Source organism: Rhinatrema bivittatum, chromosome 9 (assembly GCF_901001135.1).
Source record: "Rhinatrema bivittatum chromosome 9, aRhiBiv1.1, whole genome shotgun sequence".
Taxonomy (NCBI): Eukaryota; Metazoa; Chordata; class Amphibia; order Gymnophiona; family Rhinatrematidae; genus Rhinatrema; species Rhinatrema bivittatum.
This window is the reverse complement of record NC_042623.1, coordinates 45,727,308-45,753,945: the sequence shown is the minus strand read 5'-3', so window position 1 is coordinate 45,753,945 and position 26,638 is coordinate 45,727,308. Positions and strand designations below refer to the sequence as shown.

The 26,638-nt window shown below is 45.2% G+C and overlaps 1 protein-coding gene across 1 annotated transcript; it reads left to right on the top strand.

The window, feature by feature from the left end:
- Positions 1–2,076: 2,076 nt before the first annotated feature.
- LOC115099548 (hyaluronidase-4-like) lies at positions 2,077–16,801 on the top strand. The gene is made up of 3 exons (XM_029617282.1): positions 2,077–2,988; positions 5,581–5,670; positions 16,406–16,801. The coding sequence occupies exons 1-3, from the start codon at positions 2,077–2,079 to the stop codon at positions 16,799–16,801; spliced, it is 1,398 nt and encodes a 465-aa protein (XP_029473142.1).
- Positions 16,802–26,638: the final 9,837 nt, after the last annotated feature.

Sequence of the window (26,638 nt, the reverse complement as noted above, 5' to 3'; positions counted from 1 at the left end):
GCCTTCCCTCATCAGTAGCTGCAGCTCAGATGCAGGGCAGATCAAAAGTGAAACTGGAGCAGCAAGCAAGCAGACCAGAGAAGAAGAAAAAAAGGTCTCATGACATCAGCTCAACCCTTAGTGACTCCAATCACAAGTAGCAAGTGTGATAGCAAAAAGGGAGAGAACACATGCCCAGGCCGATTCTGCAAAGATCGCAGGAGAGCAGGCGCTCCCTGCTGAGCGCCCGTTCTGCTGGGCGCACGATCCTATATTTAAATGAGGGGTCGCGCTACGAGGAGGCGCTAGAGGTGATTATGAACCCCAGTGCCTCCTTGGTCCAGGAGAGGTGGCTCTGTCAGCGGGTTCAGGAAGCCGATGCTCAGTTTTTACGAGTGTCAGTTTTCCAAACCCGCTGACAGCGATCGGATAGGAAAAAACGGACGCTGGTAAAATTGAGCGTCGTCGTCCTAACCGGACCGGCGGGCACATTAAAAACGATTTTTTTTTTTTTACATTTTTGGTTCCTCCGACTAAATATCGCTAGGATATTTCAGCGCCCGCTTTCTATACACATTTATTGTATGGGCCCCTAAGAGTGTTGCTGTCAGAGCAATAGTGAAAGCCACCAGGACTGCAGTGCAATGTGATACCAGTGTAGAAAGGGCGTTCTAAAAGATATCAGGTGAGTGTGGGAAGGTGGGAGGAGGAGTGGGGGAGAGAGGGAGAGGAGAGGACATCCATTTAAGACTTTGCTAATCAGGGAGGGGAAGGGGGAGGCTGGCACCACCTGGGCTTCTTTAGGGGTAGATTTTCTAAATCTACGTGCGCGTGAAGAAAAGTACGCCGAATTTTACAAGATACAAGCGTAGCCGCGCGTATCTTATAAAATCCGGAGCGGCCTCGGAGGGAACTTTCCTTCTACCCCTCCGCACCTTCCCCTCCCTTCCCCTACCTAATCCACCCCCCCGGCCCTATCTAACCCTTCCCCCTACCTTTGTTGGCAAAGTTACACCGGCCAGAGGCTGGCGTAACTCTGTGCACACCAGCGAGCTGCTGGCGCGCCATCACCCAACCCGGGGGCTGGTCCGGAGGCCTCGACCACGCCCCCGGGCCTACGCCACGCCCCCAACACGCCCCCCGGAACACCCCGAAAATCGCGCCGCCCACCTGGCATGTCCCCGACACGCCCCCCTTGCGAAGCCCAGGGGCTTGCGCGCGCCGCCGAGCCTATGCAAAATAGGCTCGGCGCACGCACGGCTGTTTATGTTTAAAATCACACTTGGGGGGTGGAGGGATGGGGAGGGTCTTGGTTTGGTCCTCAGGAGTGGGGTTACAATTTTGGGTTTCAAATTACCAGCAAGCCCAACAGGCTTGCTCACTTGCAATTAATCAGAAATAATCCATAACTCAAGCCCCTCCCACACCAGGAATCTCCCACTTCAAGGCTGGCCAGAGTCCTTTTGCCCTAACATGCACATGGGCGCCTTATGTTTAAAAATTGCCTTGCTCTGTGTGGGCTTTCTTTGCAAGTAGGTGTTAGGGATCTGCAGTGGTTTGAAATGACATTGGAAATGTCATCAACATTTTTTTGTTATTTTTAAAATAAAAAAGAAAAACTTGAACAATTTTTTTTGTCATTTCTGTTTTACATGTGCTATTTGCAATATTTTAGCATGCACTATTGTCAATATACACTATTTGAAAATAGCACACTAAATATTTTAGAGAGCACTACTTGCAAATAGCATGTACTAAAAATAAAAAACAAAATAGAAACAAAACATAAAAAGAAAACACAAAAAAACCCATATTTTTGCATACACAGCCCTATAGGTGCCTTACTGAAAACAGAGCATGTACAGTATTTCATGTTAACAAGATAAAATTGTCCATTTAAAAACCAAGTTTTAAGAAAGGGGAAAAAAGCAGTGAATATTAAAAGAGTAATCCTTTTCTGTTGTTCTGTGTGCATTCAAAATTAATTGAATTCTTGTGCATAATTATATTTTTCAGACCTAAGCTGGAAGACCTTGAAATAATCTTCATTGCCTCATGATACTACAACTCAAGAATAAGTTATTATTACTGTATATTATGCCTCTTGTCCCCAATCCAATCTGTTTACTAGCTTTTATCTTGGGATCTACTTTTGCACTAAAACCAGCACTACCTCCAGTTTTTCAAAGAAAACCTTTCATAGCTGCTTGGAATACACCTACAGACCTCTGTTTTGTGCGGTATAACGTAATGCTTAATCTAAAAATGTTTCAAATGACTGGTAGCCCCTCGGTCAATGCAAGAGGACAGAATGTTACTATCTTTTACTTCAACAGACTGGGATTTTACCCATGGTACACCTCACAGGAAATTCCTGTTAATGGTGGCCTACCACAGAATTCCAGTTTGCAAGGCCATTTGGAAAAAGCCAGTCAGGACATAAATTATTTTATTCCTTCGGAGAACTTCAGCGGGCTAGCAGTTATAGACTGGGAGCACTGGAGACCCCAGTGGGCGCGCAACTGGAATATAAAGGATGTCTACAGGAGGAAGTCAAGGTTACTGGTTTCCAAACTCTTGGGGAACATTTCATCTGATGATCTGGAGAACGTTGCAAAACTGAAGTTTGAAGAGAGTGCCAAGGCTTTTATGGAAGAAACCATTCAGCTGGGGATTAAAATCAGACCTAAGGGCCTCTGGGGCTACTACCTGTACCCGGATTGTCATAATTACAATTTTCATGATGCGAAGTATACTGGCTCTTGCCCAGAACAAGAGGTTTTCAGGAACAACGATCTCTCCTGGCTCTGGAACAGCAGTACAGCCCTGTACCCTTCCATCACGCTTCAAAAATCCACTGGCAACAGCGATAGCATATTCCGGTTCTCCAGGTTCCGAGTCACTGAGTCCATAAGAATCGCTTCTACGACCTCCCATGATTATGCCTTGCCTGTATTTGTCTACACTAGACTAGGCTATAGAGACGATGCTTTGCTATTTCTTTCTGAGGTAATTATTTGGATGTGAATTCTTCTGTGCAAAACTTACAAAAGGACACTTTGGTTTTCCCATATAATGATGGTAACAGCTGCATTCTCCTTTCACTTCCAATATATATGTAAACTGCTTTATACGCACCTATGTGATGGTAGAAAAAGTGGTGTAATACCTTTTGAATACATGCCAAGCATTTATCAGACCATAAGCGCCAATCAAAGGTGAGTAATAAAATGCACATTTCTTTTCTAGAGGGGACCCCTTTCAAAAGGACTGGGGTACAGTTTCAGGGAGCGAAGAGGCTTGGGACTGCCTGACGTCATAGGGTTATCTCCAGAGTAAAATATACAGATGTGAAGGTAGCTACAATGCAAGTTATGGCTATGGAAACAAAGTGCCAGAGAATCGCACGTGCCTTAAATAATTTAAATAATGGCATTCCCGGAGTCCAGATTAAAACAGAACCAAAGTGAGAGCGCAGCGTCCCAAGTTGGAGACGTGCATCTCCGTAGGCGTGCTAAAACAGGCCGTGGTAGGATCCAGAGGATTCTTTCAAAGGCGTACGGTTCTCCTGCCTATGCCACTGCTGTGCCTAACACTAGCAGAGATTAGAGACTTCCCTGTCCTTTATAGGTTGCACTTTCAGACTGCTGGCCTGCTTGCCCTTCAGAAAAACAAATAATACAAACCTCTGCGAGGATGCAGGTTTGGATGGCTCTTGGTGTCTGAACGGAAAAACAAATCTGCTCTTTTCCGTGCCTAGTGGGATATGGAACTTTATATGCAAGGACACTGGACATTTGGGGAGAATTTTTCTTAAAAACTGCAGATTTTGTTTTCATAGCTTGTGAGGATTTTTTTGTTGTTGTTGTTGAACTTATACACTGGCAATAATTACTTGACTTTTTCTAGTGCCCTTCCATATAAATTCCCGACACTGACAATAAGGTTACAAAGCATTTCCGCATCCTTTCTGGAAAATGGGTGGGGCCTTTTCACGCCTGTAGTTTTCTGGCCCTTTACTTTAGGACTGGATTTCTTGCAGCTTTCGATGCTTCCTATTGGAGCAACATCCGAATTATCAAAAGACTGTGGTAACGAGTTTCTCAGACCATATTATTATTATTATCGTCATTTGTCTAGTGCTGACCGGCATAAGCAGCATTTTAGAGACACATTAAGAGACAGTTCTTGCTCACTGGACCCACACACAACACACACAAAAAGACAAAGAAAAAATCCAAGAGGCCTTGAGTTAAAACAGTGAGGCCATGATGGAGAAGAATTAAACCAGGAAGGGCTAATTTACCACACGAGACTCTTTCTTGATGTCCAAGGCTCATTCAGGAACACCAGCGTCTTAGTGATCTCATATGCTGGCCCAAGAGAGTGAAAATGTAAAATGTTTGTGCAAACTATACAGCCAAGTCGCAGAAAACACCCACCTAACTATATCTAAGGTGCCTTTCAGGCACTTCAAAGCAGACTGCATACAGGTACCATAGGCATTTCCCCATTCCAAGAGGGTTTTCAATCTAGATATTTGTACCTGGTACAATGGAGGTTGAAGTGACTTGCCCAAGCTCACAAGGATTAGCAGCAGTGGGATTTAAATGCTGATTTAGCTTTGTTTTTCATTTGGAGCCTATGGAAATGTAGCTTTAAGAAGTCGCTTTAAGAAAATAAAACTTGAAGCCTGCAGAGAAATGTCAGCTGAAGCACGAGGGGCTCATTTAGTGCCAGCCCTATGCACCCACTCAAACTTCTTTGCACGTCTGAAATCAGGAAAATAGCACTGCAAAGAACGGTTGGGTCACAAGAGGTCGCTCTTCACTGCCTTCCCTGCAGCTGCACCTGGATAAACACTGTGGATCCTTAAAGGCTAGAGGTCGGAAAGGGTGCACAGGGGTAACCTGCTCAGAGCGGCAGCTTACACTGGCTAAACATTTTACAGCTAAGATTTTGGGAAAACCATTGCAAAAAAGCCGAAGTATCCGTTAGTCAGCAGGTAGGGAAGGACGCAGCGCATACCTTAGGAGAAACCAGAATACAAAGGTATGGGATGACAATGCACGTTTACTAATTTAAAAAATGAAATAAAAAGTGATGAATCTTAAAAGACATATGTGGCAGACTGCTAGCTATTTAATTCGGTTCTTTATACCTTATTTCATACATTTTGAAAAACATGTGCCACGCTGATAGATTTTAGAGCCAGCGGAGGCGCAAAAGGTTCCCACCCTAACTCCCTTCCTCCTCCGTGTTTGGACTCTTCCACTTGCCCCCCCCCCCCCCCCCCCCCCCCCATCTTCATTACTTGTCTGCATCTCTGGCCTCTTCATTAATTATTGGTGGTGCAATGGCACAGAAGCCGCCACTGACTGAAGAGTTCAAAAGTGCAATAAAGCACTGCTCGTTCACCAATATTAAGGGGGTGTTTCAGCAGGAGAAAATGCCTGAAGGGGATGTGGCAACCTAAGAGCCTTTTCAGGTAATGAGAATATTTGGATTCCATCCTGTTCTTGTAAGTAATGCTGAGCGACTTGCTGTAAGTTCCACTGTACCTTCCCTTCACTAACCTCATCCATCTTGTGTTCACCATAGCGACACCTTGTAGACACCATAGGAGAAAGCGCTGCACTAGGAGCTGCAGGTTTTGTGATTTGGGGCGACATGAACTTGACATCTTCTGAGGTAAGCCAGCTTGCAGCATCATTTTTTTGGCCAGATAATGGAAAAATAATTAAAATGGGAGGCCGAGATAAAAATAAATAAATCAACAAATAAATAAAAGCTGAGCACCTGACATCGCAGGGTCCTCAGTTTTAGGCACCTAAAGTTAGGAGAAATTTCAGCTGAACCTGGATCCCTCAGTTTTGGACTTTAAAATAGGTTTCAGACTTTAATAGGCCGATGCAACACTATGGGATAGATTTTCAAAGGGGTACGCGCATAAGATATGTACGTACCCCCTGAAAACCTACCCCAAACCCCCCCTGCGCTCCGAGCCTATTTTGCATAGGTTCGGCGGCGTGCGCAAGCCCAGGGACGCGCTTAAGTACCGGGGCTTGCATGGAGAGGCGTGTCGGGGGCGTGCCGGGAGTGACGCGGCGTTTCGGGGGCGGCGCCATGGGCGTGGTTTCGGCCCGGGGGCATTCTGGGGGCGTAGCCACGGCCTCCGGACCAGCCCCCGGACCGGAACATGGAGCGCGGCAGCCGGCCCGGTGCGCACAAAGTTACGTCTGCTTCCAGCAGGCATAACTTTGCCGACAAAGGTAGGGGGGGTTTTAGATAAGGCCAGGGGGTGGGTTAGGTAAGGGAAGGGAAGGTGCGGGGGGATGGAAGGAACGGAGGCAGGCTGCACGGCTCGGTGCGTGCAGACTGCCGATTTTGGGCAGCCTTGCGCGCGCCGACCCCGGATTTTAATGGATACGCGCGGCTACGCGCGTATCTATTGAAATCCCACGTACTCTTGTTCGTGCCTGGTGCATGAACAAAAGTATGTCTGTGCGCAGATTTATAAAATCTGCCCCTATGCGCGTAGGCTAGCGCACAGGTTAACCCATGCTTGGACGCGCATCCGTAGCCCCTCATGCAATAAGGGGATTACCGTGTCCAAAACACACGTCCAAACTAGCGTGTAGCTAATAGCGCTCGTCACATGTAAATGCCATGTTGATGAGGCTATTAGTGTTGACGTCCGGAAGTGGATCCTTAGGCCGACCACCCGTGAGGCGGACGGAAGGCAGACTTGGGAGCTGGAGACGAGACTTCACCTGGAAACCCGAGCCTCCCCCGGAGGAGCCGTTGGAGACCGGGTCGCTAGGGCTTAGGTGGCTTCGCCCTGGAAGTCCGAGGTCCCCCCAGGAGGAGCCCGTAGGAACCCGGACCGCTGGGACTTAGGAGAGAGGCGAGACTGCAGGGAAGACCTGGCCCGGACCGGAGACAGAGAATGCTGCTGGAGATGAAGCGGAGCAGGAACAAGGCAGACGGCTGAAGACGGAGTCGAAGAGACATACCAGGATCTGGGCAGGCAGCTGAAGACGGATACGAAGAAACGTACCAGGATCAGGGCAGGCAGCTGAAGACGGAGTCGAAGAAACGTACCAGGATCAGGGCAGGCAGCTGAAGACGGAGTCGAAGAAACGTACCAGGATCAGGGCAGGCAGCTGAAGACGGAGACGAAGAAACGTACCAGGATCAGGGCAGGCAGCTGAAGACGGAGTCGAAGAAACGTACCAGGATCAGGGCAGGCAGCTGAAGACGGAGTCGAAGAAACGTACCAGGATCAGGGCAGGCAGCTGAAGACGGAGTCGAAGAACGTACCAGGATCAAGCAGGCAGGCAAGACGCAGGAGCTGGAGAACAGGAACAGGCAAGGAGGGAACCAGGAACCAGAAGGCTAGGAACAGGCAGGCAGGAATGCAGGACAGGAATCCGCAGGCAACTAGTAAGTAGCGACCACGTTGCAAGGCACAGAGGGAAGTCAGATGCCGAGTTAAATCCCCCTCCGCATCTGACGTCATCAACCAGGGGGCGGAGCTAGGCTTTCGTGCCGAAGGCCCTTCAAAAGGGCCTTCCCTGCGCGCGAGCCCTAAGGGCAGGGCCTCCTCCGGCGGCGTCTCCCTCGTGGGAGCGCTGCCGACCAGGCCGCAGCCGCCGCAATCGCATCGTCCCCGCGGGCCCCGGGCCAGGTAAGGGGTTCGGTCGCGCTCCTCGCGACCGAAACCACAACAATTAGCCTTCTAAGTAAAAAATAAATGTGCACCTAACGCATACATTTTTGCCCTCAAAAATGAATGCCAGCCCCGGAGCTGGCATTGTCTTGAAGAGCCCCAAAAGTTAACAGAAAAGCAGAAAATACTGCTTTTCAGTAGATCCTCCGACTTAATAGCGTGGAGATATTAAGTCGGAGGAACCAAAAAAAGGAGTAACGTAAGAAAAGAACGTCTTGCCAGTGGTCAGATTAGGAAAAACGACATTCAATTAACAAGCGTCCACAGGTTAGGAAAACAGACACTTGTAAAACTGAGGGTCCGTTTTCCTAACCCATGCACAGCCACTTCTCCTGGGCACCCGGTGCCATAGATGCATCAGGGCCATACAATTTATCCCTAGCGCATCCTTTTTAGCAGGGCGGCTCATTTGCCTTTTGCATCGAGAGCGCAGGAGAGGTGATTGTGTGCGAGTTAAAAAAAAAAAGGCCTCCAGTTTGGACACACGTTTTTAGCCCGTCGGTGTTGCATCGGTCTGTAGCAATCTAAAACTAAGGTTTCTAGATGTTGGCTGCTAATTCAATCACCTACATTTAGGTCCCTAAGTTGGGCTCCTGGCGTGGAAATCGGCATCTAACTTACGTCCCCTGACCTGGCTCCATCAACTTTTTTAGGGGCCTAAATTTAGGTGCTTACTAAAAATGGGTGCTGAAATGTGGGTGCTCAGCAGATGGGGAATTTTCATTGAACAGGTCTTAGCACCCGACTACTTAGATGCCTGATCTTTTGAATATTGACCTCGTAGTCATTTTAAGAAGAGATACATAGCTGTTTTGTAAACGGGAGAGATGGAGAGCATTGAATTAAAAAAAAACCAAACAAACATGAAAATACAATTGGGCAGTGTTTCCCAACCATTGTGCCACCGTAAAGTCACCACAGCCTGCAGCTCAGATCCAGCCTAGCACCTGGGCTCTGCTCGCAGCACCTTGCAGCCTGGCTCTTAAAACTGATAGGAGCTCCTTTCTGAGAACATGTGTAATCATGCACGCCTCTTTTTCTTAGCTAGAGTATGAGCCCTGGAGCATGGTACTTAATGGGCAGCCTGCAGGGCACGGATAGCTGGGCCTCACTTTGTGCCGAACACACCTTGTACCCAGCCCCCTCCTCATCTTTCCCCGTCTGAATCCTTCAAGCCTCTGTCTTATCCCCCCAGTCTGAGTAAGATGGGGAGAGAGTGTGCACTGAGCACTAGACGTGACTCGCTTCCAGAGCTGGGAGCTGCAGAAGTGAAGGAACTCTGGAAGCCACGTGCAGCAGCCAAGGGAACCAACTGAGCCAGCTGCCCTCACCACATCGCCCTCTTCCTTCTCTTGCAGAAGAAGGGTCATGTGGGTCTTCAGACCCTCTCTCCCTTTTGTTTTAAAATTTGCAAAAGAAACCGCTGGGGCTTCTGGTCCTTCCCTAGCTTTTCTTCTGACCTTGAGTCCTCTCCATGTCTGCACTGCCTGCTCCATTAAGGCTGGTGTATCACACAACAGATTTTGTTCATGTAGGAGTGCCTTGGGTTTGAAGAGCAGCGTGCCCTGAGAAGCACATAGTCTCTATTTCTCTTTGTCGCGAGTGGGATAGGCCCCACTTGTGGCACCATGTGGCTGCTCTTTGGCACCCCCTACGGCTCGGCACCCTAGGCAACCGCCAAAGTTCGCCTAATGGACGCGCCGGCCCTGCTTAGGTGGGGTCACTGCCGATGGCAGAAGTCATCCTTTGATAGCTGGGTCATAGGCAGGTGGAGGCCAAATGAGTCCAAGGTCTGGGTGATATCAGAGGCAGGCAACGGTTAAGAGAATCTGAGGTCAAAGGAGGGCAGTGGTCAGGAGAATCCAAAATCAGGTCAAGCCAGGTATCCGTCCGAGGGGAGACAAGGGACAGATAGGCAGGGCAGTCAGGCAGGCAAGGAGGAGAACAGACGGGCAACATGGGAGAAGACGAAAACAGGAAACAAAACTGGAAATGAAGACAAGGTGCTGGAGCAACACGCACTTCTTCAGGAGTAAGTGGACCTGTTGCTGAGGCAATGAGAGAGAGGTCAAGAGGGCCTTTTATAAGCCTGACTGAGTGAGGCCATCAGGGAGTGCTGCGGGGCTTTTCTCGCCGCGGGCCCTTTAAACATAGCATCATGTGCATGTGCGCCTGAGGAGGTGCACGGCAGGAGGAAGTCAGCGGCGTCTTGCTATGAAGAGTGCTAGTAGCATGTCACCGCATCTGGAGGCCCAGCCAGAGAAGTGAGGACAGCGGTTCGCTGGATTAGCCCGCAGACCATCGAACACAACTGAATTAGTGGTTGGTGAATCTTGTGAACAACTAACTCACATCTGACATCAGATAGCTAGACGGGTTTTTAGATGAGATTGTCCAAAGATGCTAGTAGATAATAAGAAAACAATTATCTTCATGGTTTACGGAAAACCTCTGTGTTATTAAAAAGAAGGTTAGAAGTCTAGAGAGAAGACAGAGAATCTGCTGTCAAGAAACAAAGGCAGGTTATGGCCAACTATTATTTTAAGGAAATTTTAAAAGAAAAAAAATTTGTTTTTACTGGGGTTATTTAGGGAGGGGATAATAGACCCAGGGAGATGTTTTTTCAATAGTGAAGAAATTGCTTGGGACAGAAGGTTTAAAGGTTTGATTAACTTTTTGTCTTTCCTTTTGAGGATAATGAATAGCTCTTTGTTTGAAGGAAAGGTTCCTCTGGCCCTTAGTACATCAATTCTGAATCCAATTTTGAAGGAACCTCGACCATATGTTTTCTAGAATGCTCTGGCTCTAGACCAGTGGCGAATATTCCCTTTCTAGCTATGATCTTAGAGAAAGCAGTAACTTATCAGTTATCCTCTTTTTTTTTTTTTTGGAAGATTAGATCCCAACCAGGCAGGTTTTTGGAAGGGACATGGTATTGAAACAATCTCTTTTAGTGCTGATACCCTTTGTTGGATTGATGGAGACCAGCAGGTTTTTTTGATCTTGTTGGATCTCTCCTCAGCCTATGATCAGGTGGATCATCTAACCTTGTTAGACAGCTGTAAGAACTTCGGACTTTCTGTTGCTGTCCTACAGTGGATTGTTGTTCTACACTTGAAAGGGAATTTTTCTTCTCCAGTTGTATTATGTTGTTGGGTCCCCCAAGGATTACTGTTATCTCCTCTGCTATTCAATATCTTCTTACAGCCTTTGGGAGAATTGCTTCGGTCCCTTGATCTAAAGTGTTATTTGTATACTGATGACATACAAATTATTGTTCCTATTTGTAAAGACAGGGTGAAGACCATGCTGGAACTAGATCAGAATCTTGTACAAGATTCTAAATATTTTTTAAGAATAAATTGATTTTAAACATTAAGAAGATTTATTTATTTAAGAGGTTTTATATACCGATGCTCATGAAAATCATATCGCCTCGGTTTACATATAACTTTAGTTGGAATTACATTAAACAGGGGAGTTTAACCTGGAGAAACAACTCTGGGGAGAGTCACAAACAAGAATAGAGGTGGAGGAAATATGATGGAAAGATGGAAATATGATGGAAAGATGGAAATATTGATAGTAAAAAAGATCAGTTGATGATTATTTTTCTGTGGCAATAAGTGTGGGATCTGAGTTTATGCAACCTATGTGTGAGGGAGTGTATGGGGAAACTCCTTCAAACCACCTTAAGGGACCAGCCACAGCTATCCAACCTGAACCCTATTAATGATCAGCCCCGCAAGGGATTCTGGCTGAAGGGAAGCTCCCTTCACCATACTGTAAGGAACAAGGGCCCAGACGGGTTAGTTAGGGTCCAGGGACCAGACAGGCTCCCAGTTTATGCAATGTCCAAGTGCTACCAGAACTGCAAAGTGAGCTGCATTTGCTTTCAGTTTGGGTTTCTCACTGTAAATAAATTGCACCTAAGGAAACAGCCAGGGTCTGCCTCCTTATTCCTCTTGGCTGTTTCCTAAGCCATGACTGGCCACGTTACCACACTATGGCTGTGGTAAACAGCTTGGGATTTCTGTTGGATTCCGTGTTTTCTTTAGAACATCATATTTCTCAGATTATTTGGTCAGCTTTTTGGAAACAAAATATTTCATCTTTTTTTGTATACTCTCTTTTAAAACTGTGATACAGGCAATAGTTACCTACTGTAATGGCCTGTGCATGGGTCTCCCTGAGGGACATGCACAGGCTACAAGTGGTCCAAAATATAGCTGCCTGGATTGTGTCTGGGAGTTCTCATAGGAACCTATAGCTCCCATTTGCTGGGAGTTATTTCCTAGATTCATCAAAATGCATTAATGCCTGTGTTATGAAAAAGGGGCGTGTTTATGGAAATTTTAGAATTACTGCACCATCTTACTCCTTTGCATTGGGCGAGAGAGAGCCTCTGGGGAGGGCCTCACAGTGTGCACCTTTTTATTTATTAGATGGCCCACCTATTAGAGAGCCATCTAATAGGTCGAGGTGAGGTGTTGGTGGTGGTTTAAGGGCCAGTTTCGCATGTAGAGTGAGATGTACGAACAGCACAGTACACCTTGGTGAAGATTTGACATCATTTGGAGTGAGGAAAGTCTCACAAAGATGAAATTTCTACTATGTTAATCAGTTTGCTGTCATTCTTTGTGTTTTTTTGTAAAGCCTGTTGCTGCATTGTTACCTGTAAACCGAGGTGATGTTCCCAACGTGCCGCAGTATATAAAAATACTTAATTAATTAATTAATTAATTAAATGTTGTCTCACTCTAGCTTGATTGACTCTATAAACAGGGTACCATCAAGCTAGGATGAGATAACATAGTACAAAATTTCATCTTTATGAGACTTTCCTCACTCCAAATGATGTCAAATCTTCACCAAGGTGTACTGTGCTGTTCGTACATCTCACTCTATATGCGAAACTGGCACCTAAACCACCACCAACACCTCACCTCGACCTATTAGATGGCCCTCCTATAGAGATATAAATATTTCACTATTAGGAAGGTCTTGTAAATAGTCTCTCTCTCAGCATGCTAATGATGTATTTTGATGAATCTAGGAGTAAGTGACGTGCAGTTGCTTGTTTTTACTTCTTACTTTAAAAATATACATGGAGAGATTATACATACTTAATTTACATGCATTTATGTGCATGTAAGTTGGCAGATTTTCTCAACATGCATGAGTCAATGACATTACCGGTTTTACCAATTAGTCCACCTGTTTGTCCAGTCTATCTGAAAGTCATTGAGACCCTCCTTGCTCCCCCAGTTCACCCAGACCCCCCCCCTCCACCCAGTCAGTATTCTGCATTAATGATGTTTACTACTTATAACAGATAAAGAACAGGTGTAAATATACGCAAGTAAGCTGCTAAATCTACAAATGTAAATCTGTTCTGAAAAATGCGTAAGTGTTGACTCAATAATTTACTTGTGAACCCTTACTTACACGTGTGTTTGTGGTACATGCTATTTACATGTATAAATGCTAATTTTTACACGTGTAAGATTTTGAAAATTCACTGCTTAGGTTTTACTGCAAACTGTTTTTGGTATATGCAAAAGGATCTTAATGTGCCCACTAAACTTTATTGCATAGGCCTCATAGCATCATTTCATGCAATGTTGTAAAATACCAACCATCAGACCTCTTCCGCAAAGAGCGATGTAGGCACAAGGGTCTTCATTTTATGAAAGCTGGAGTTGTGGAAAAAAATATGCAGAGGGAAATCACCATGGGACGGTCAAATTTTCCAAGACTGCCCAGATATCTTGTATTGCAGCATGAGAAAAAAATGCAGCTGGGTCGAGTATATCCATAGGTTTAGCCTTTTACACAGCTCAGGAATTTTGCAGAATCGCGGGTACTTGAGGTTACATGTCTTATTCAAAGTCACACGGCTGCTGAAGCAATGGGAATAAAATTAGGTGCGCACCTTTCCCAGCTCCGTGTTCAATGCAAAGGACTGCAATGCCGTCGCTGTCACCCAAAGAGACAGGTATTCAGCTTTCTCTCAGCTACTGTCAGTTGACAATTCAGTCGTACAGAGGAGAGACAATGCTTACAGCAGGGATGGACTCCAGTGGAAAGCGAAATCTGAGAACTGGGGTTAGGGAGTAAAATAGGAGAAGAAGCCTCAAGAATGTTGATAGAAGAAAGCAAGACAAAAACATTAAACAGCAGCACTGGAGTCGAGCCCGGTTTATGTTTTATCCCTTGTCACAGTGGGAATATCGGCAAGAAAATGGTCCCTTTCTCGCATATCTCTCTCTCTCTCTGGATAGATATATATATATATATATATATATTTTATTTATCTATTTATTTATTTATTTATTTATTTATAACTTTTCTATACCGAAGTTCAAATATTTATTTATTTGTTGAGTTTTATATACCGTCATTCGGTAGAGCCATCATAACGGTTTACAAAAATATACATTTTTCTTAGCAGTTGTGTAACAGAAAAAACAATGTGAACGTTATACATTTTTTAGCAGTTGTGCAACAATAAAAAACAATTTGAACAATATCAGAAATAAGCATATCAAGTCCAGAGAGCATTATTAGGTTGGAAGAGGAGGGTATGCAGTTCAGGGTGAAGAGAATGTATTAAGAGGTTTATAACTGAGAGTTCAGTTGAGAGTTGGAATGATCAGACGTCTGAGGGTCAGTGTAGAATTTGCGGAACATTAGTGTTTTTAGGTCCTTTCTGAATATTTTTAGGCCGTGTTGGGTTCTCAGGAATTTAGGTAGGGTGTTCCAAAGTTTAGGTGAAGCAATTGAAAAGGCTCTTTCTCTTGTGGTTGCCAGATGTGCATCTTTGATAGGGGGAATGTTTAGGTAGCCTGAGTTATTAGAGCATAGGTTTCTTGGAGGATTTTGAGGGATTATGTTTAGGGTGTTAAGACCTTGATGATCATTGTTTAGAATTTTGTGGATTATGGTCATTGATTTGTAAGCAATACGTGCAGTAATAGGGAGCCAGTGAAGTGAGGTCAATATTGGTATTATGTGTTCATTTCTTTTTGTTCCAGTTAGGACCCTGGCGGCTGAGTTCTGCAGTATTTGGAGTGGTTTGAGGGATGAAAAAGGTATTCCAATTAGTAAGGAGTTGCAATAGTCGAAGGTGGAGAAGATAAGAAGTTGAAGAACAGTTCTGAAATCATAGGGGTTGAGAAATGGTTTCAGGTGTCTTAGGGTTAGGAGTCTGTGGTATCCTTCTTTAGTTTTATTTGATATGTGGTTCTTGAAAGAAAGTTCTTTATCAATGAAAACTCCGAGGTTCCTGGTGTGGGTGGTAGGGAGTATAGTTATCATTTGTTTGTCAAGTATTGTCAGGGATGGCGGAGTTGGATTGGGTTTTTTATCCATGAGTATTATTTCAGTTTTGTCAAAGTTGATTATGAGTTTCAGGGAATTTAGGAGATGTTTGATTGAGATAAGTAGTTCTGAGGTTTTCTTGTAGGTGTCTTCAATTGAATTTTGTATGGGAATGAGGAGCTGAATGTCATCAGCGTAAAGGAAGTGTGTGAGTTCATATTCTTTTAGTAGTTGGCAAATGGGGAGAATGTATATGTTGAAAAGGGTGGCTGATAAAGCTGATCCTTGAGGGACTCCGGTGCTGAGGTTGATTATTTTTGATAGGTTGTTGTTGATTAATACTTGGTATGTTCGATCAGATAAATAGGAAGAAAACCAACGTAAGATATTGCCAGTTAAACCAATTTGGGATAGTTGCTCCAATAGTATATTGTGGTTCACTGTGTCGAAGGCGGCTGAAAGGTCAAGAAGAATGAGCAAGTATTTTTCACCTTTGTCAAAGCCTCTGATAATAATGTCATTTAGAGAGATGAGGAGAGATTCTGTGTTTAGGTTTTTTTTTAAACCATATTGGGATGGAGGTAGGATGCTGTTTGTCTCCAGATAGTCATCTAGTTGAGTGTGTACGACTTTTTCAATGGTTTTGGCTATGAATGAAAGGTTTGATATGGGACGGTAGTTGGAAAGGATTTCCGGATCTAGGTTGTTCTTTTTAAGGATTGGTTTGATGACAGCAGATTTGAGGAATTGGGGTAGTTGCCTTCGGTCAGTGATAAATTGACAATTTTGGTGATGGTTTTTGATATGGTAGGTTCAATTGATTTGAGGGTTGTTATTGGGATGTTGTCTAATGGATGGCTGGCGGGGTTCATTTTATTTATTATAGATTGAATTTCAATGGTGGAGGCAGTGTCAAAGTTTGACCATGATGAGGTTATCTTGTTAAGTTTGGTGTTCTGGTTGTTGTTGGTTATGTTGAATTGGATTAGATGAGATATTTTGTTGTTGAAGAAATCAGCAAAGTCATCACTTCCATGTTTGGTGCATGAAGACTCTTGGGTGGTTTTGGTAAGTTTCTGAACTATTGCGAATAACATTCTGGGGTTATGATGAAATTTGGAGATTTTGTTGGAGAAGAATTCCTTTTTCGCATTGTTGATGATATTTTTATATTGAGCTAAGTTGTTCCGATAATTATTTAGTGTGTAGTATCTAAATATATAAACTTAAACAGATCTGCAATGAGTAAAAAAAAGAAGGCATGTAAAAATGATAGCTTGTCATTAGTGCCCAAAGGTGACATTTGTCGTAGATCAGTAGATACTGTAGAATAAGTACGGACACTGTATAATATTTTCTTCTGCTTTACAGGGCAACTGCACAAAGGTGAAACAGTTCATAACTTCTACCCTAGGCATCTACATCACCAATGTAACCAAAGCCACCGAGGTATGCAGTAAATATCTTTGCCATAACAATGGAAGATGCTTGAGAAAAAACTGGAACTCTCTAGATTACCTACATTTAAACCCTGAAAGCTACACAATAGAAGCTTCAGAAGATCAAGAATTCACGGTGACAGGTGAAACTTCTTCTAGAGACCTGGAACTCATGGCAAAGAAGTTTAGCTGCCATTGTTATAAGGGGTATGAGGGAAAGGCCTGTGGAAAAGTTAGGAATTGCTTTGGAGAAGGGATCAGTTCTGCAGTTTCATCGCTTTTTGGAACAGGAATGCTCGTTGTGCTTTACATTGGCCTCACTATCTGAATGTTTAACACTGAGAATCATTTTCAGGGGGTGCAGAGTTCAGCTTATCCATGAAAACAAAGGGGCGGATTTTAAATGCCCTGCGAGCGTAAATCTGGCTGGATTTATGCGTGCAGGGCCCTCGCACGCCGGCGCGCCTATTTTGCATAGGCCGCCGGCGTGCGCAAGTCCCGGGGCTTTCTAAAAGGGGCGTGTTGGGGGCGCGTCTAAAATGACGCGGCGTTTCGGGGGCGTGACGTGGCGTTGTGGGGGCGGGGGCGTGGCGCCGGCCCGGGGGCGTGGTCGAGGCCTCCGGACCAGCCCCCGGGTCGGGTGATTTACGTCTGCTTTTAGCAGGCGTAAATCATGAAACAAGGGTAAGGGGGGGGTTAGATAGGGCCGGGGGGGGTGGGTTAGGTAGGGGAAGGGAGGGGAAGGTGGGGGGAGGGCGGAGGAAACAGGCAGCGCACGCTGGGCTCGGCGCGCGCAGGTTGCACAAATGTGCACCCCCTTGCGCGAGCCGACCCCGGATTTTATAAGATACGCGCGGCTACGCGCGTATCTTATAAAATCCAGCGTACTTTTGTTCGCGCCTGGTGCGCGAACAAAAGTATGCGATTGCGCAAATTTAGAAAATCTACCCCAAAGATAATGGCAATTGGCTGCATACATTTGAAATTTAGTTGAGATATTGCAGCAGTGACGGTCTGATTTGCACGGGAGAGGTGGTTTCTCGTAGGCAGCCCCAAGGCTTGACAAACAGAGCTCGGCAAAGGGAGGCCCGAGGGCTGGAGACCAGAGCAGTCCTGCATCTCTTATTTCCTCAGATCAAGAGGAAAGTTGGACAGAAATGAGAGCATCAGTGTATATGCTATGGCAGCTCCTGGACCATACAAATGATGACCTTGTACTGCCCTCTATGCTGGAAGAAGCCTACGTTCCTTAAGAAAAGGTGAGGGGTTGCAGAAATGTGGTTCAGTCAGTGAGAGGGTGGCAATGAGGACTAAGACAGAAAGGGGCCACACTTGGCAAGAATAATCAAAGCTTCTGCTCTTCCAAAACTGGCTTGTAAACACTCCAGAAAAGAGGGTTTCTGGTCTCAATAAGAGACCTTCATCATCTCCATAGGTCATGTACAACACTGTTGGATGAGTCTCATGTTGATCTAATAAAAGATATCACAAACTACAATAAAGCCACTTTTTTTTCCGAGACCAGTACGATGACCAGAAGTCTGTAATAAAGAAAAGGAGAGGTTCTCAACTTCCAAAAATATCACTTGGATTTTTACTGACCCACTCCCCTCCCCACCAAACCAAACCACCATCACACACACACCAAAAAAATTTAACTCTAGACAAAACAATCAGCTTCAGATGCCAAACTTCATTAGTTCTACCCATCCCTAGAACACAGGTTACATGTCTTAGCAGAACATGTCGAGAAGCTGTTTCACATCTTTCTACTATTTCCTACCACCTACTTTTGACTTGCTGGGTACAACATGAAATTCTCTTTGCATGCAATATTGTGCACGAGTACATTATTAAGATGCTCTGTAAAAATACTAATCGGCATAGTGCTGTGTGATCTTAAGTAGAGCTGACAGGCATTCATCCCATGTGCCTTTGACCTTGGCCGTTCTCCTTCACAGCCTCCTCACTTGTGCTTAGAAATCACACAAAAATCAAGGCCATATGGCTGCTTCCATGACAGGGTAAGCAGTTCCAACATTCTCTGCTCTGCTTTCTCCAGGGGCTGGGGGATCAGATAGGATCTATGTCTCTACTGGCTCTGCTTTGTTTCCAGAGGGGAGCCAGACCTGACTTACACTGCCAGCTCTACTCTACTTCCTTTGGTCGCCGGAAAAAAGGTGACAGAATGCTGTTCTCAGTGCCGATTGAGGGTTGGCCAGCCGTCCTAGGTGGTGATGTCATCACGTGACTCTCTCTCATTGCACACAACAAACGAACCCAGCTCCTCAAAGAAATACATACCCCAAAAACAGAAAATGCCCTCCAGCTCTGTGCCTCGCCCTTGCCAGTTCTCAACTCATGCGTCCTTTCAAAACTGCCGCCCTTACCGGCTACTCTGCCGCCCAACCCACTTCAGTTACCCTAGGCCACTGCTTAATTCTTCCCCGCCAGCCCTGGCTGCTCTGGCTTGTTTTGCCAGAAATTAAGCCCCTGGTTATGCACACAAGAAGGGGGTTGAATCAGCAGAAGTTTTAAAGGCTGTGAGCAGCGGTGCCATTCTTCAAGGCCAGGGTTGAAGCCTTGTTGGGCTAACTGATCACAAGTTTCAAACCTGTGCTAATTCAACCTCTCTTTCTTCCTGGTCTGCAGTGTCTGCTTCAGGATCACCTCCTTCCCTCCTTTTTCCTACAACAGGGACCAACAAGGATGGGGAGGGCAGACTGGATTGGGAAGCAGAATGGCTGGTCTCTTCTCCGTCTGCATCAGAGTCACCCTCTCCCCTCGTCTTCCATGCCGGCTACTGGATGGGAGGAGCTGGAGCAGAACCTTTTGCTGTTCTGCCTGTTGAGTCTGAAATTGTAAACACCCTTGCCCACCAAACTATTTCTGGCACTGTCCCGTGGGTAGCCAGATGGCGAGGCTATTGGGGTTTACGCTTTAAAAGATGTTATGGAAATAGTTTTAATAAACAAATGGATTCCCCAAGACAAAATAATCTATATGTTTTAAATCCACAACATTTTTTGTGCCATCATCATGCTAGACACTACCGATCAAGAAGACCTTCATTGTCTTATTCTTAATCATATGGCAAAAGGTTTTTTATATTTTTAAATTGCATTAAACTTATCTTAATAGATTGCGACATCCCAAACACTAGTCCCCGACGTGGTCCGCATTTCGAAACCTCCCGTTTCTGCATCAGGGGGTGCACAGCGTTTAATCAAAAACATCAAATTCTAAGGAAAAAACAAGAAATAAAAAAAATAAAAAATTATATAGCAAAGAGACCTACCGCACATGTTCACTTATTCGACACTACTCACGCATCACAGCATAATTCATAGGGCCAGATTTTCAAATCTACGCGCAGGCGTAGATTTGTGCACGCAACCCAGCGTGCACAGATTTACGCCTGATTTTATAACATGTGTGCACAGCCGCGCACATGTTATAAAATACGAAGTCGGCGCGCACAAGGGGGTGCACCCCCTTGCGCGGGCCGAGCCCTAGGGGAGCCCCGATGGCTTTCCCCGTTCCCTCCGCCCCCCCCCCCCCATCTTCCCCTCCCTTCCCCTCCCTAACCTGCCTCCCAGCCCTATCTACCCCTCCCCTTACCTTTGTTAAATAACTTGCGCCTGCCTAGAGGGACTTCGGAGCCCTCTGGCCACGCCTCGCCCCTTTTTTTGAGCCCCGGGACATATGCGCGTCCTGGGGCTTGCGCGCGTCGCCAAGCCTATGCAAAATAGGCTCGGCACGTGCAGGAGCGGGTTTTCGGGGTTACGCGCATAACCCTTTGAAAATCCACCCCATAGCGTTTTAGATGGTGTCCCAGTTCTAACCTGAAAGACGACAGATTGAATGACAGGTATATACAGCTGTTTCCTGCAACGTTCGGCAATGACGTAGTGCGTCAAAAATATAACGTCTACCTGTCAATTCAAAAAATATCCCAGCAAACTCTAAGTTCAGCCTATTAAAGAATACAGCTATACGCTGTGATGCGTGAGTACTGTCAAATAAGTGAACATGTGCGGTGGGTCTCTTTGCTATATCATTTTTTATTTTTTTTTATTTCTTGTTTTTTTCCTTAGAATAGATTATTTTGTCTTGTGGAATTCATTTGTTTGTTTGATTTGCCCTTTTCCCCTGTTTTTTCACGCTATTATGTGTAGGATGGAAATAGTTTTAACATACAGAGTGTCTTCACCAGAAAGTAAATCAAAATAGAAAAATGATTTCAGAGGCACTTCTATAAATCAAATTAAAGATTTTTATTTTACTGGCAAATGGATAGTTTTCCAGGTTCTTCACCTCTAGAAACAAGTGTAATTATTGAACAGAATAAACTTTTCAATCGTGTCAATTTCAATGAGAAATGATTCACTTTTGATGCACAAAAGAATTTTACATATGTGACTCTCACTCTAATTCTTAAACAGTGTTTTGACTAGAAACCGGTTCCTGTACAAGGATTACTTGTAACCTGCTTTAATTCAAGGATTAAATATGACCTCTTGTCTGTCCATGTGTGGTTTTCACTAGTGTAGTTTACCAAAATATTCACAGTTAATTGGTGCGCACTTATCTGATTAATTTCTGGGTAATAAATTGTGAGAGCACTGCTCGTGAACGCTGGGTAGTGTGATGCTTTGGTGGCTTGTGTTTGAAGAATAGCTTGCACTGCTTGATGCACAGACTGAACCTGGACTACCACTCTTGACCATGAAGTCTCAGGATACAGTAGTTCACCTATTATGCTAACTCAAACCAAATGAAAAATAAAGCCTGACTTCCTTATACCACCAGTCTTCCAAAGTCTCTTATGTTACTAGCCTGTGTGTCTAAATGAGTCTGGAGTTCTTGCTAATAGAAATCAAAAGATAATTAGTTCAAACCTGTCTAAGGATGCTGGCTTTGAGAGAACTCACAAAGTAGGAAAATTATTTAATCACTCTCTCTCTCTCACATTCCCATTTATTTGCCAATAAAGACAGGAACAATTTACAGGCTTTTTATATTCAAAATATTTTTTTCCTCTAAGGAAACAGCACAGAGATATCTTTATGTACAGCTACTATGATCAACACTGTAACACCTTTAACTACAGGAGGAGTGTCTACAATCTGAAATCTATGGGACTCTGTGAAATATTTTTCTGCTATTGTTGTATGAATGTCAGTTAAATCCTCTCAGAATCAGACCATCAGTCATACACTTTTCTCACATTCACTTATCTATCAAAGCTTACAAAAAACCACAGACCTGCTATAGAAAATTAACCTTAATTTTAACTAATTCCTTACCTCAGAAAGGATTAGAATTACAATAAATACCACTTTCACATACTGTCACACACTAGTGTTTCCTAGGGACTCAGACTAGGCATCTGTGACAGGAATGCGCAACCTGGTCTCTCCACTCCAGTCTCCAGGACAGGTCCTCTCCGCAGGCTCCAGCTCAGATCTGCTGCAATTTTCTCAGCAGTGCTTTCTGAAAATCCTTAGTAGAGATCCTTACTCCTCTGAGGTCTTTCAGAAAATAGTACTTATCTACTTCAGTAAACATTCTTATCCTCCTAGAAACCATGTATAAACTGCTTGACTAAGGAAACTAGCTGGCAAACTAATTTTTAGTATGTTCAAAACATTCTTTTAAAGTAAATTACTTCTCAAATCTTTCTGTGCTTTGCCTCAATTTAATACTGTTATGCAGGACACTGAGCTGGTCTGGCATTACTATAGTGTTTCCACAGCATTGTCTATGGGATGGCAAGGAGTTTTCTTTTTTTCCTCTCTGAGAGCTTGCCAGATCTTGTTTTTATTATTTTTAACATTGCCCATTAAAATGAATGGGAAAAATTAAACCAATAAAAAATTCCACTTGCACAGTTCAGAATCACATCAAACTTTCAGGTTAGCTTCTAAATAAATATACCTGTTCTGCCTGGGTGCTTCCCGGGGGATGTACTTAAGGTGGGAGCCTCTTCTCATGCTCCCCACCAAAATCACCACTTTTCTACACTTTATAATTGTTGGTTTACCTTTTCTATATTTTTAAAAACTTTAAAATTTTAATTTTGATTTCAGGCACTTGCTGGGGCAGCCTGGCACTTGCCAGCGTCAGCGAGGACCCCTTGGCCTTCATCCCTAATGCGCCGGGGCTTTGCTTAGAGCCCTGACGCTGTCTTGCCTCTCATTATCACAGCGGCAGCGTTCCCAGTGCTGCTGCTTAGTCTGACACCAGCCGCCCTCAGCGGCACTGCTTTATTTAAAAAAAATCATTGCTGCGGCACTTCTGGGCCTCCTCAGGCAGCCAGGAGCTCCCCAGGCTCCTGCGGCCCCTCTTATCATCTTTGTGGCCTCAGCCGCTTTACTTTTTAATCGAGGCTCTCTGCCAGGTCGGGGTGGGGGGAAATCCCCTGAGGGGCCGGCCTTCTTGATTGCGGCTCGGCTCACCTCACCTCATTCACTGCGCGATGGGGAAGTGAGGGAAGGGAATCCCCGCTCTATCACGGCTCTCTGCCACTTTTAATTTTAGCTGCAGCGCCGCCTACGGCAGGAGGCTGCTTCTCCCCCTTGAGCCCATTTAAACTTAAAAAACCACCGGGAGAATTCTCCATGGGCCTCCTTAGCCCCCACCACCACATCAGGCCACCTCTGCTGGACTTCTCCAAGCCCATCAACAACCCAGCAATGATTTCTTTAATTTTATTTTACCCCCATTCTACAAAAAGAATTGGTGCACCTCCATTCCAGGCCATTCCCCCACACGTTAAGCCCTGGTTATCAGGTAAGGTTTTCCTTTTTGCAGATGATACCAAAATCTGCAATAGGTTAAACCTCTGGACGGTGTGAGACAACATGAGGGAGGAATGGACTAGAGTTCGGCTGTTAAGATTTAATGCTAAAAAATGAAAAGTAATGAATTTGGGTTGTAAAGACCCAAGGGAGGTATAGGATATGAAGTTCTTCCTTACACTGGTGTGAGCTGGGAGTGATCATGTCTGATGATGTTAAGGTGGCCAAACAGGTAAATAAGTTGATGGCAACAGCTATAAGGATAAGCATAAGAAGAGGAATAGCCAGCAGGACAAAAGGAGGTGATATTGCCCCTGTTTAAGTTGCAGGTGAAGCTTAATTTAGAAACCTGTGTAGAATTCTGGATACCACACTTTCAGAAGTACATAAACTGGATGGGGGCTTCTATTAAAATGGTCTGTGGTCTTCATCGTCAGATCAGCCAGCCCTGTGGCTAATCCAGAGAGTCAGCGCCCTGAGCTCCAAGGATCTCTAGGTCAAAACCTGCTAGCCCTTACAGCAACATATATTGGGGCAGATTTTCAAAGGGGTACGCGTGTAAGATACGCGCGTACCTCCCGAAAACCTGCCCCAAGATCCCCCTGCGCTCGCCGAGCCTAAGCCCCGGGATGCGCGTTAAGTCCCGGGGCTTTCCTGGGGGGGGGGGGGGCGTGTCGTGGCGGCGCATCATTCGGGGGCGGGGATGCAGGCGTGGTTCCGGCCCAGGGACGTTTCGGGGGCGTGGCCGAGGCCTCCGAAACTGCCCCCGGGCCGGGGAATCGCACAGCCGGGGCAGGCGTAACTCTTCAAACAAAGGTAGGGGGAGTTTAGATAGGGCTGGGGGGGGTGGGTTAGGTAGGGGAAGGTACGGGGAGGTGGAAGGAAAGTTCCCTCCAAGGCCGCTCCGATTTCAGAGCAGCCTCGGAGGGAACAGAGGCAGGCAGCGCGACTCGGCACGTGCAAGGTGCACAAATTGCACCCCCTTGTGCGCGCCGACCCTGGATTTTAAAGGATACGCGCGGCTACGCGCATATCTATTAAAATCCGGCGTACTCTTGTTCGCGCGGGCGTACTTTATTAAAATCTACCCCTTAGTGAATAATGCAGCTTCCAATCATTTGCTCCTCTTTTATGAAGAAGCTCTGCGGCTCACCACCAGGCTGCAAAAATCAAAGGAGTGGTGTGCATGTGTTTGGGGGGAGGGGTTTCAAGACCTAACCCCAACAATAATTTTTAAGACAAGAGCAGTAATAGAACTCAAAAGGGCGTGGGATAAAAATGAAGAAAAGGTAACCTGCATGGAGCGGCAGCTGCCACCCTGAACAGAAGGCATGGGGGATAACCTGCATGGAGCAGCAGCTACTACCCTACAAATAAAAATAAAATAAACTCGCTGGATAGACAGGATGCACCAATTGGGGGTTTTTCTGCCATCATCTTCTAGGTTTGTCACAAAGCATATGGTGACAGACTAAGGGGCCGATGCAATAACATAAGCAGGAGCTGACTTTTCAGCGCCCGCTTTCTTAGTGCACGCATGGCACCCGCAAGGGGGGGGCGCCATGCAATAAACAAATTAGGGGGTCGTGCTAGCAAGGAGGCGCTAGGGTCGCTACTCCGACCTTAGCGCCTCCTTGCTAACGTGACCCCGCGATTACTGGCGGTCTGCCGGTTATGAAAAGCGACGCCGACTTTATCAGTGCCGGTTTTCATTACTGCAGCCGGCCGGTTATGAAATCGGCGTCGGTCTTCAAAGCAGCCGGCAGAGGTTTTTTTTTTTCTTTTTTTTAACTTTAAAAAAAGTACAGAAAAGCAGTTTTTTTCTGCTTTTCTGTACTTCTTTTCAGTGCGCTCCAGGCAGCCGTTAATATCTGAGCAATAAATGTGCGTCTGAGACGCACATTTATCTTCTTGCATTTGGAGTGAGTAATAGCCTCATTCACGTGCATTTGCATGTGATGAGCGCTAACGCGTTCACTCCGCGTCGGACGCGCATTAAATAGGCGCTAATCCCCCTATTGCATTAGGGGGTGGATTAGCGCCTATTTAACCCGCGTCCGACAGCAGGTTAAACAGTGCGCTCGGCTGAGCGCACTGTATTGCATCGGCCCCTTAAAGATTTAAACGTGTACCCTAGAGGGAAAGGTGAGGTACGATAGACATTTAAATACCTCCAAGGAATAAATGCACAGGACACAGTTCCCTTTCACAGGAAAAGAGGTTCTAGAATGAAGAGTCAAGGGATGAAGGTCAAAGTAATTTTAAGAAAACATTTCTTTACAGAGAGAGTGGTGGACGCATGGAATGGCCTCCCAGTGTGTTGGAGTTGAAGAATGCGTGGGACGTGCACAGAGGATCTCCGAGGAAGGGACTGCAGAGCTAAGAAGGCTGGGCAGACTGGGTGGGCTGGAAGGTCTTTTAGCTGCCGTCATGTTCTATGTTCACCTAATCAGAGCAAAAAGAAATCCAGTGAAGATCATGCATACTATGAACGAGTGCATTTAAAATATAGTCCTGTACACAGTAAAGCATCCTCGTATAACTCTTCTCTCTCGCAGAGTCTCCAAATGGGCTCATTGTGCACCCACCATGACAGAGATGAACTTCACTGTTAAACCAAAGAAGGTGGCTTCATCTCAGCCTCTCTAATTTACTGCCACTTCTCTCCTTCATACCTGCTGGAGCTCAAAGGGTGTATAATATTTACAGGCAGCATATCAAGGTGCACTGGGGGGATTTTTTTTAATATTTTTTTTTTTAAATCAAAGGGGTGATTCTCTCCTGTACAAGCATCAAACTGAGTCAAAAATGTTTTCTAAAATTGACTGTAACTTAGTGAAAACAGAGGCATAAGGCCATTGCCCTGCAAGGAGGAAAAGTACTGTTCTTTACAGCCTGATTTTAAAAATTGTCAAAACTAAAATAAAAAATTAGTTTCAAAGCAAATGCCATCAAATCAGTCTCATCAGGAGCTCGGCAGGGGCACTAAATATCCTGCATTATGAAATTTAGGTTTCAAAATACCAAGTTTTACTGCTCCGAAAATCCGGGCAGGATTCAAATCGGTGTCAGAGACCCTTTGATAGTCAACTGGTTTATTTAGTCTGAGACAATTGTGTGCCTTTGGTTTATCTCACACAAACAGGAATGCAGCCAGAGCCCTAGGTTTTGATAAAACTTACAAGAACATTCCCTCCCTGGCCTGTTCATTCACACTTCCCCTTCAACCCCCTTTTCGAACTTCCTTTCCCTATTTTTTTTCTTTTTCTGTAATAAAAAACAAAAAAACATCTTAAGATATTTAAATGGGGTATGACTGTGTCGTAGATTTGCTCCGATATAGCTCGCCTGGTAATCTGGAC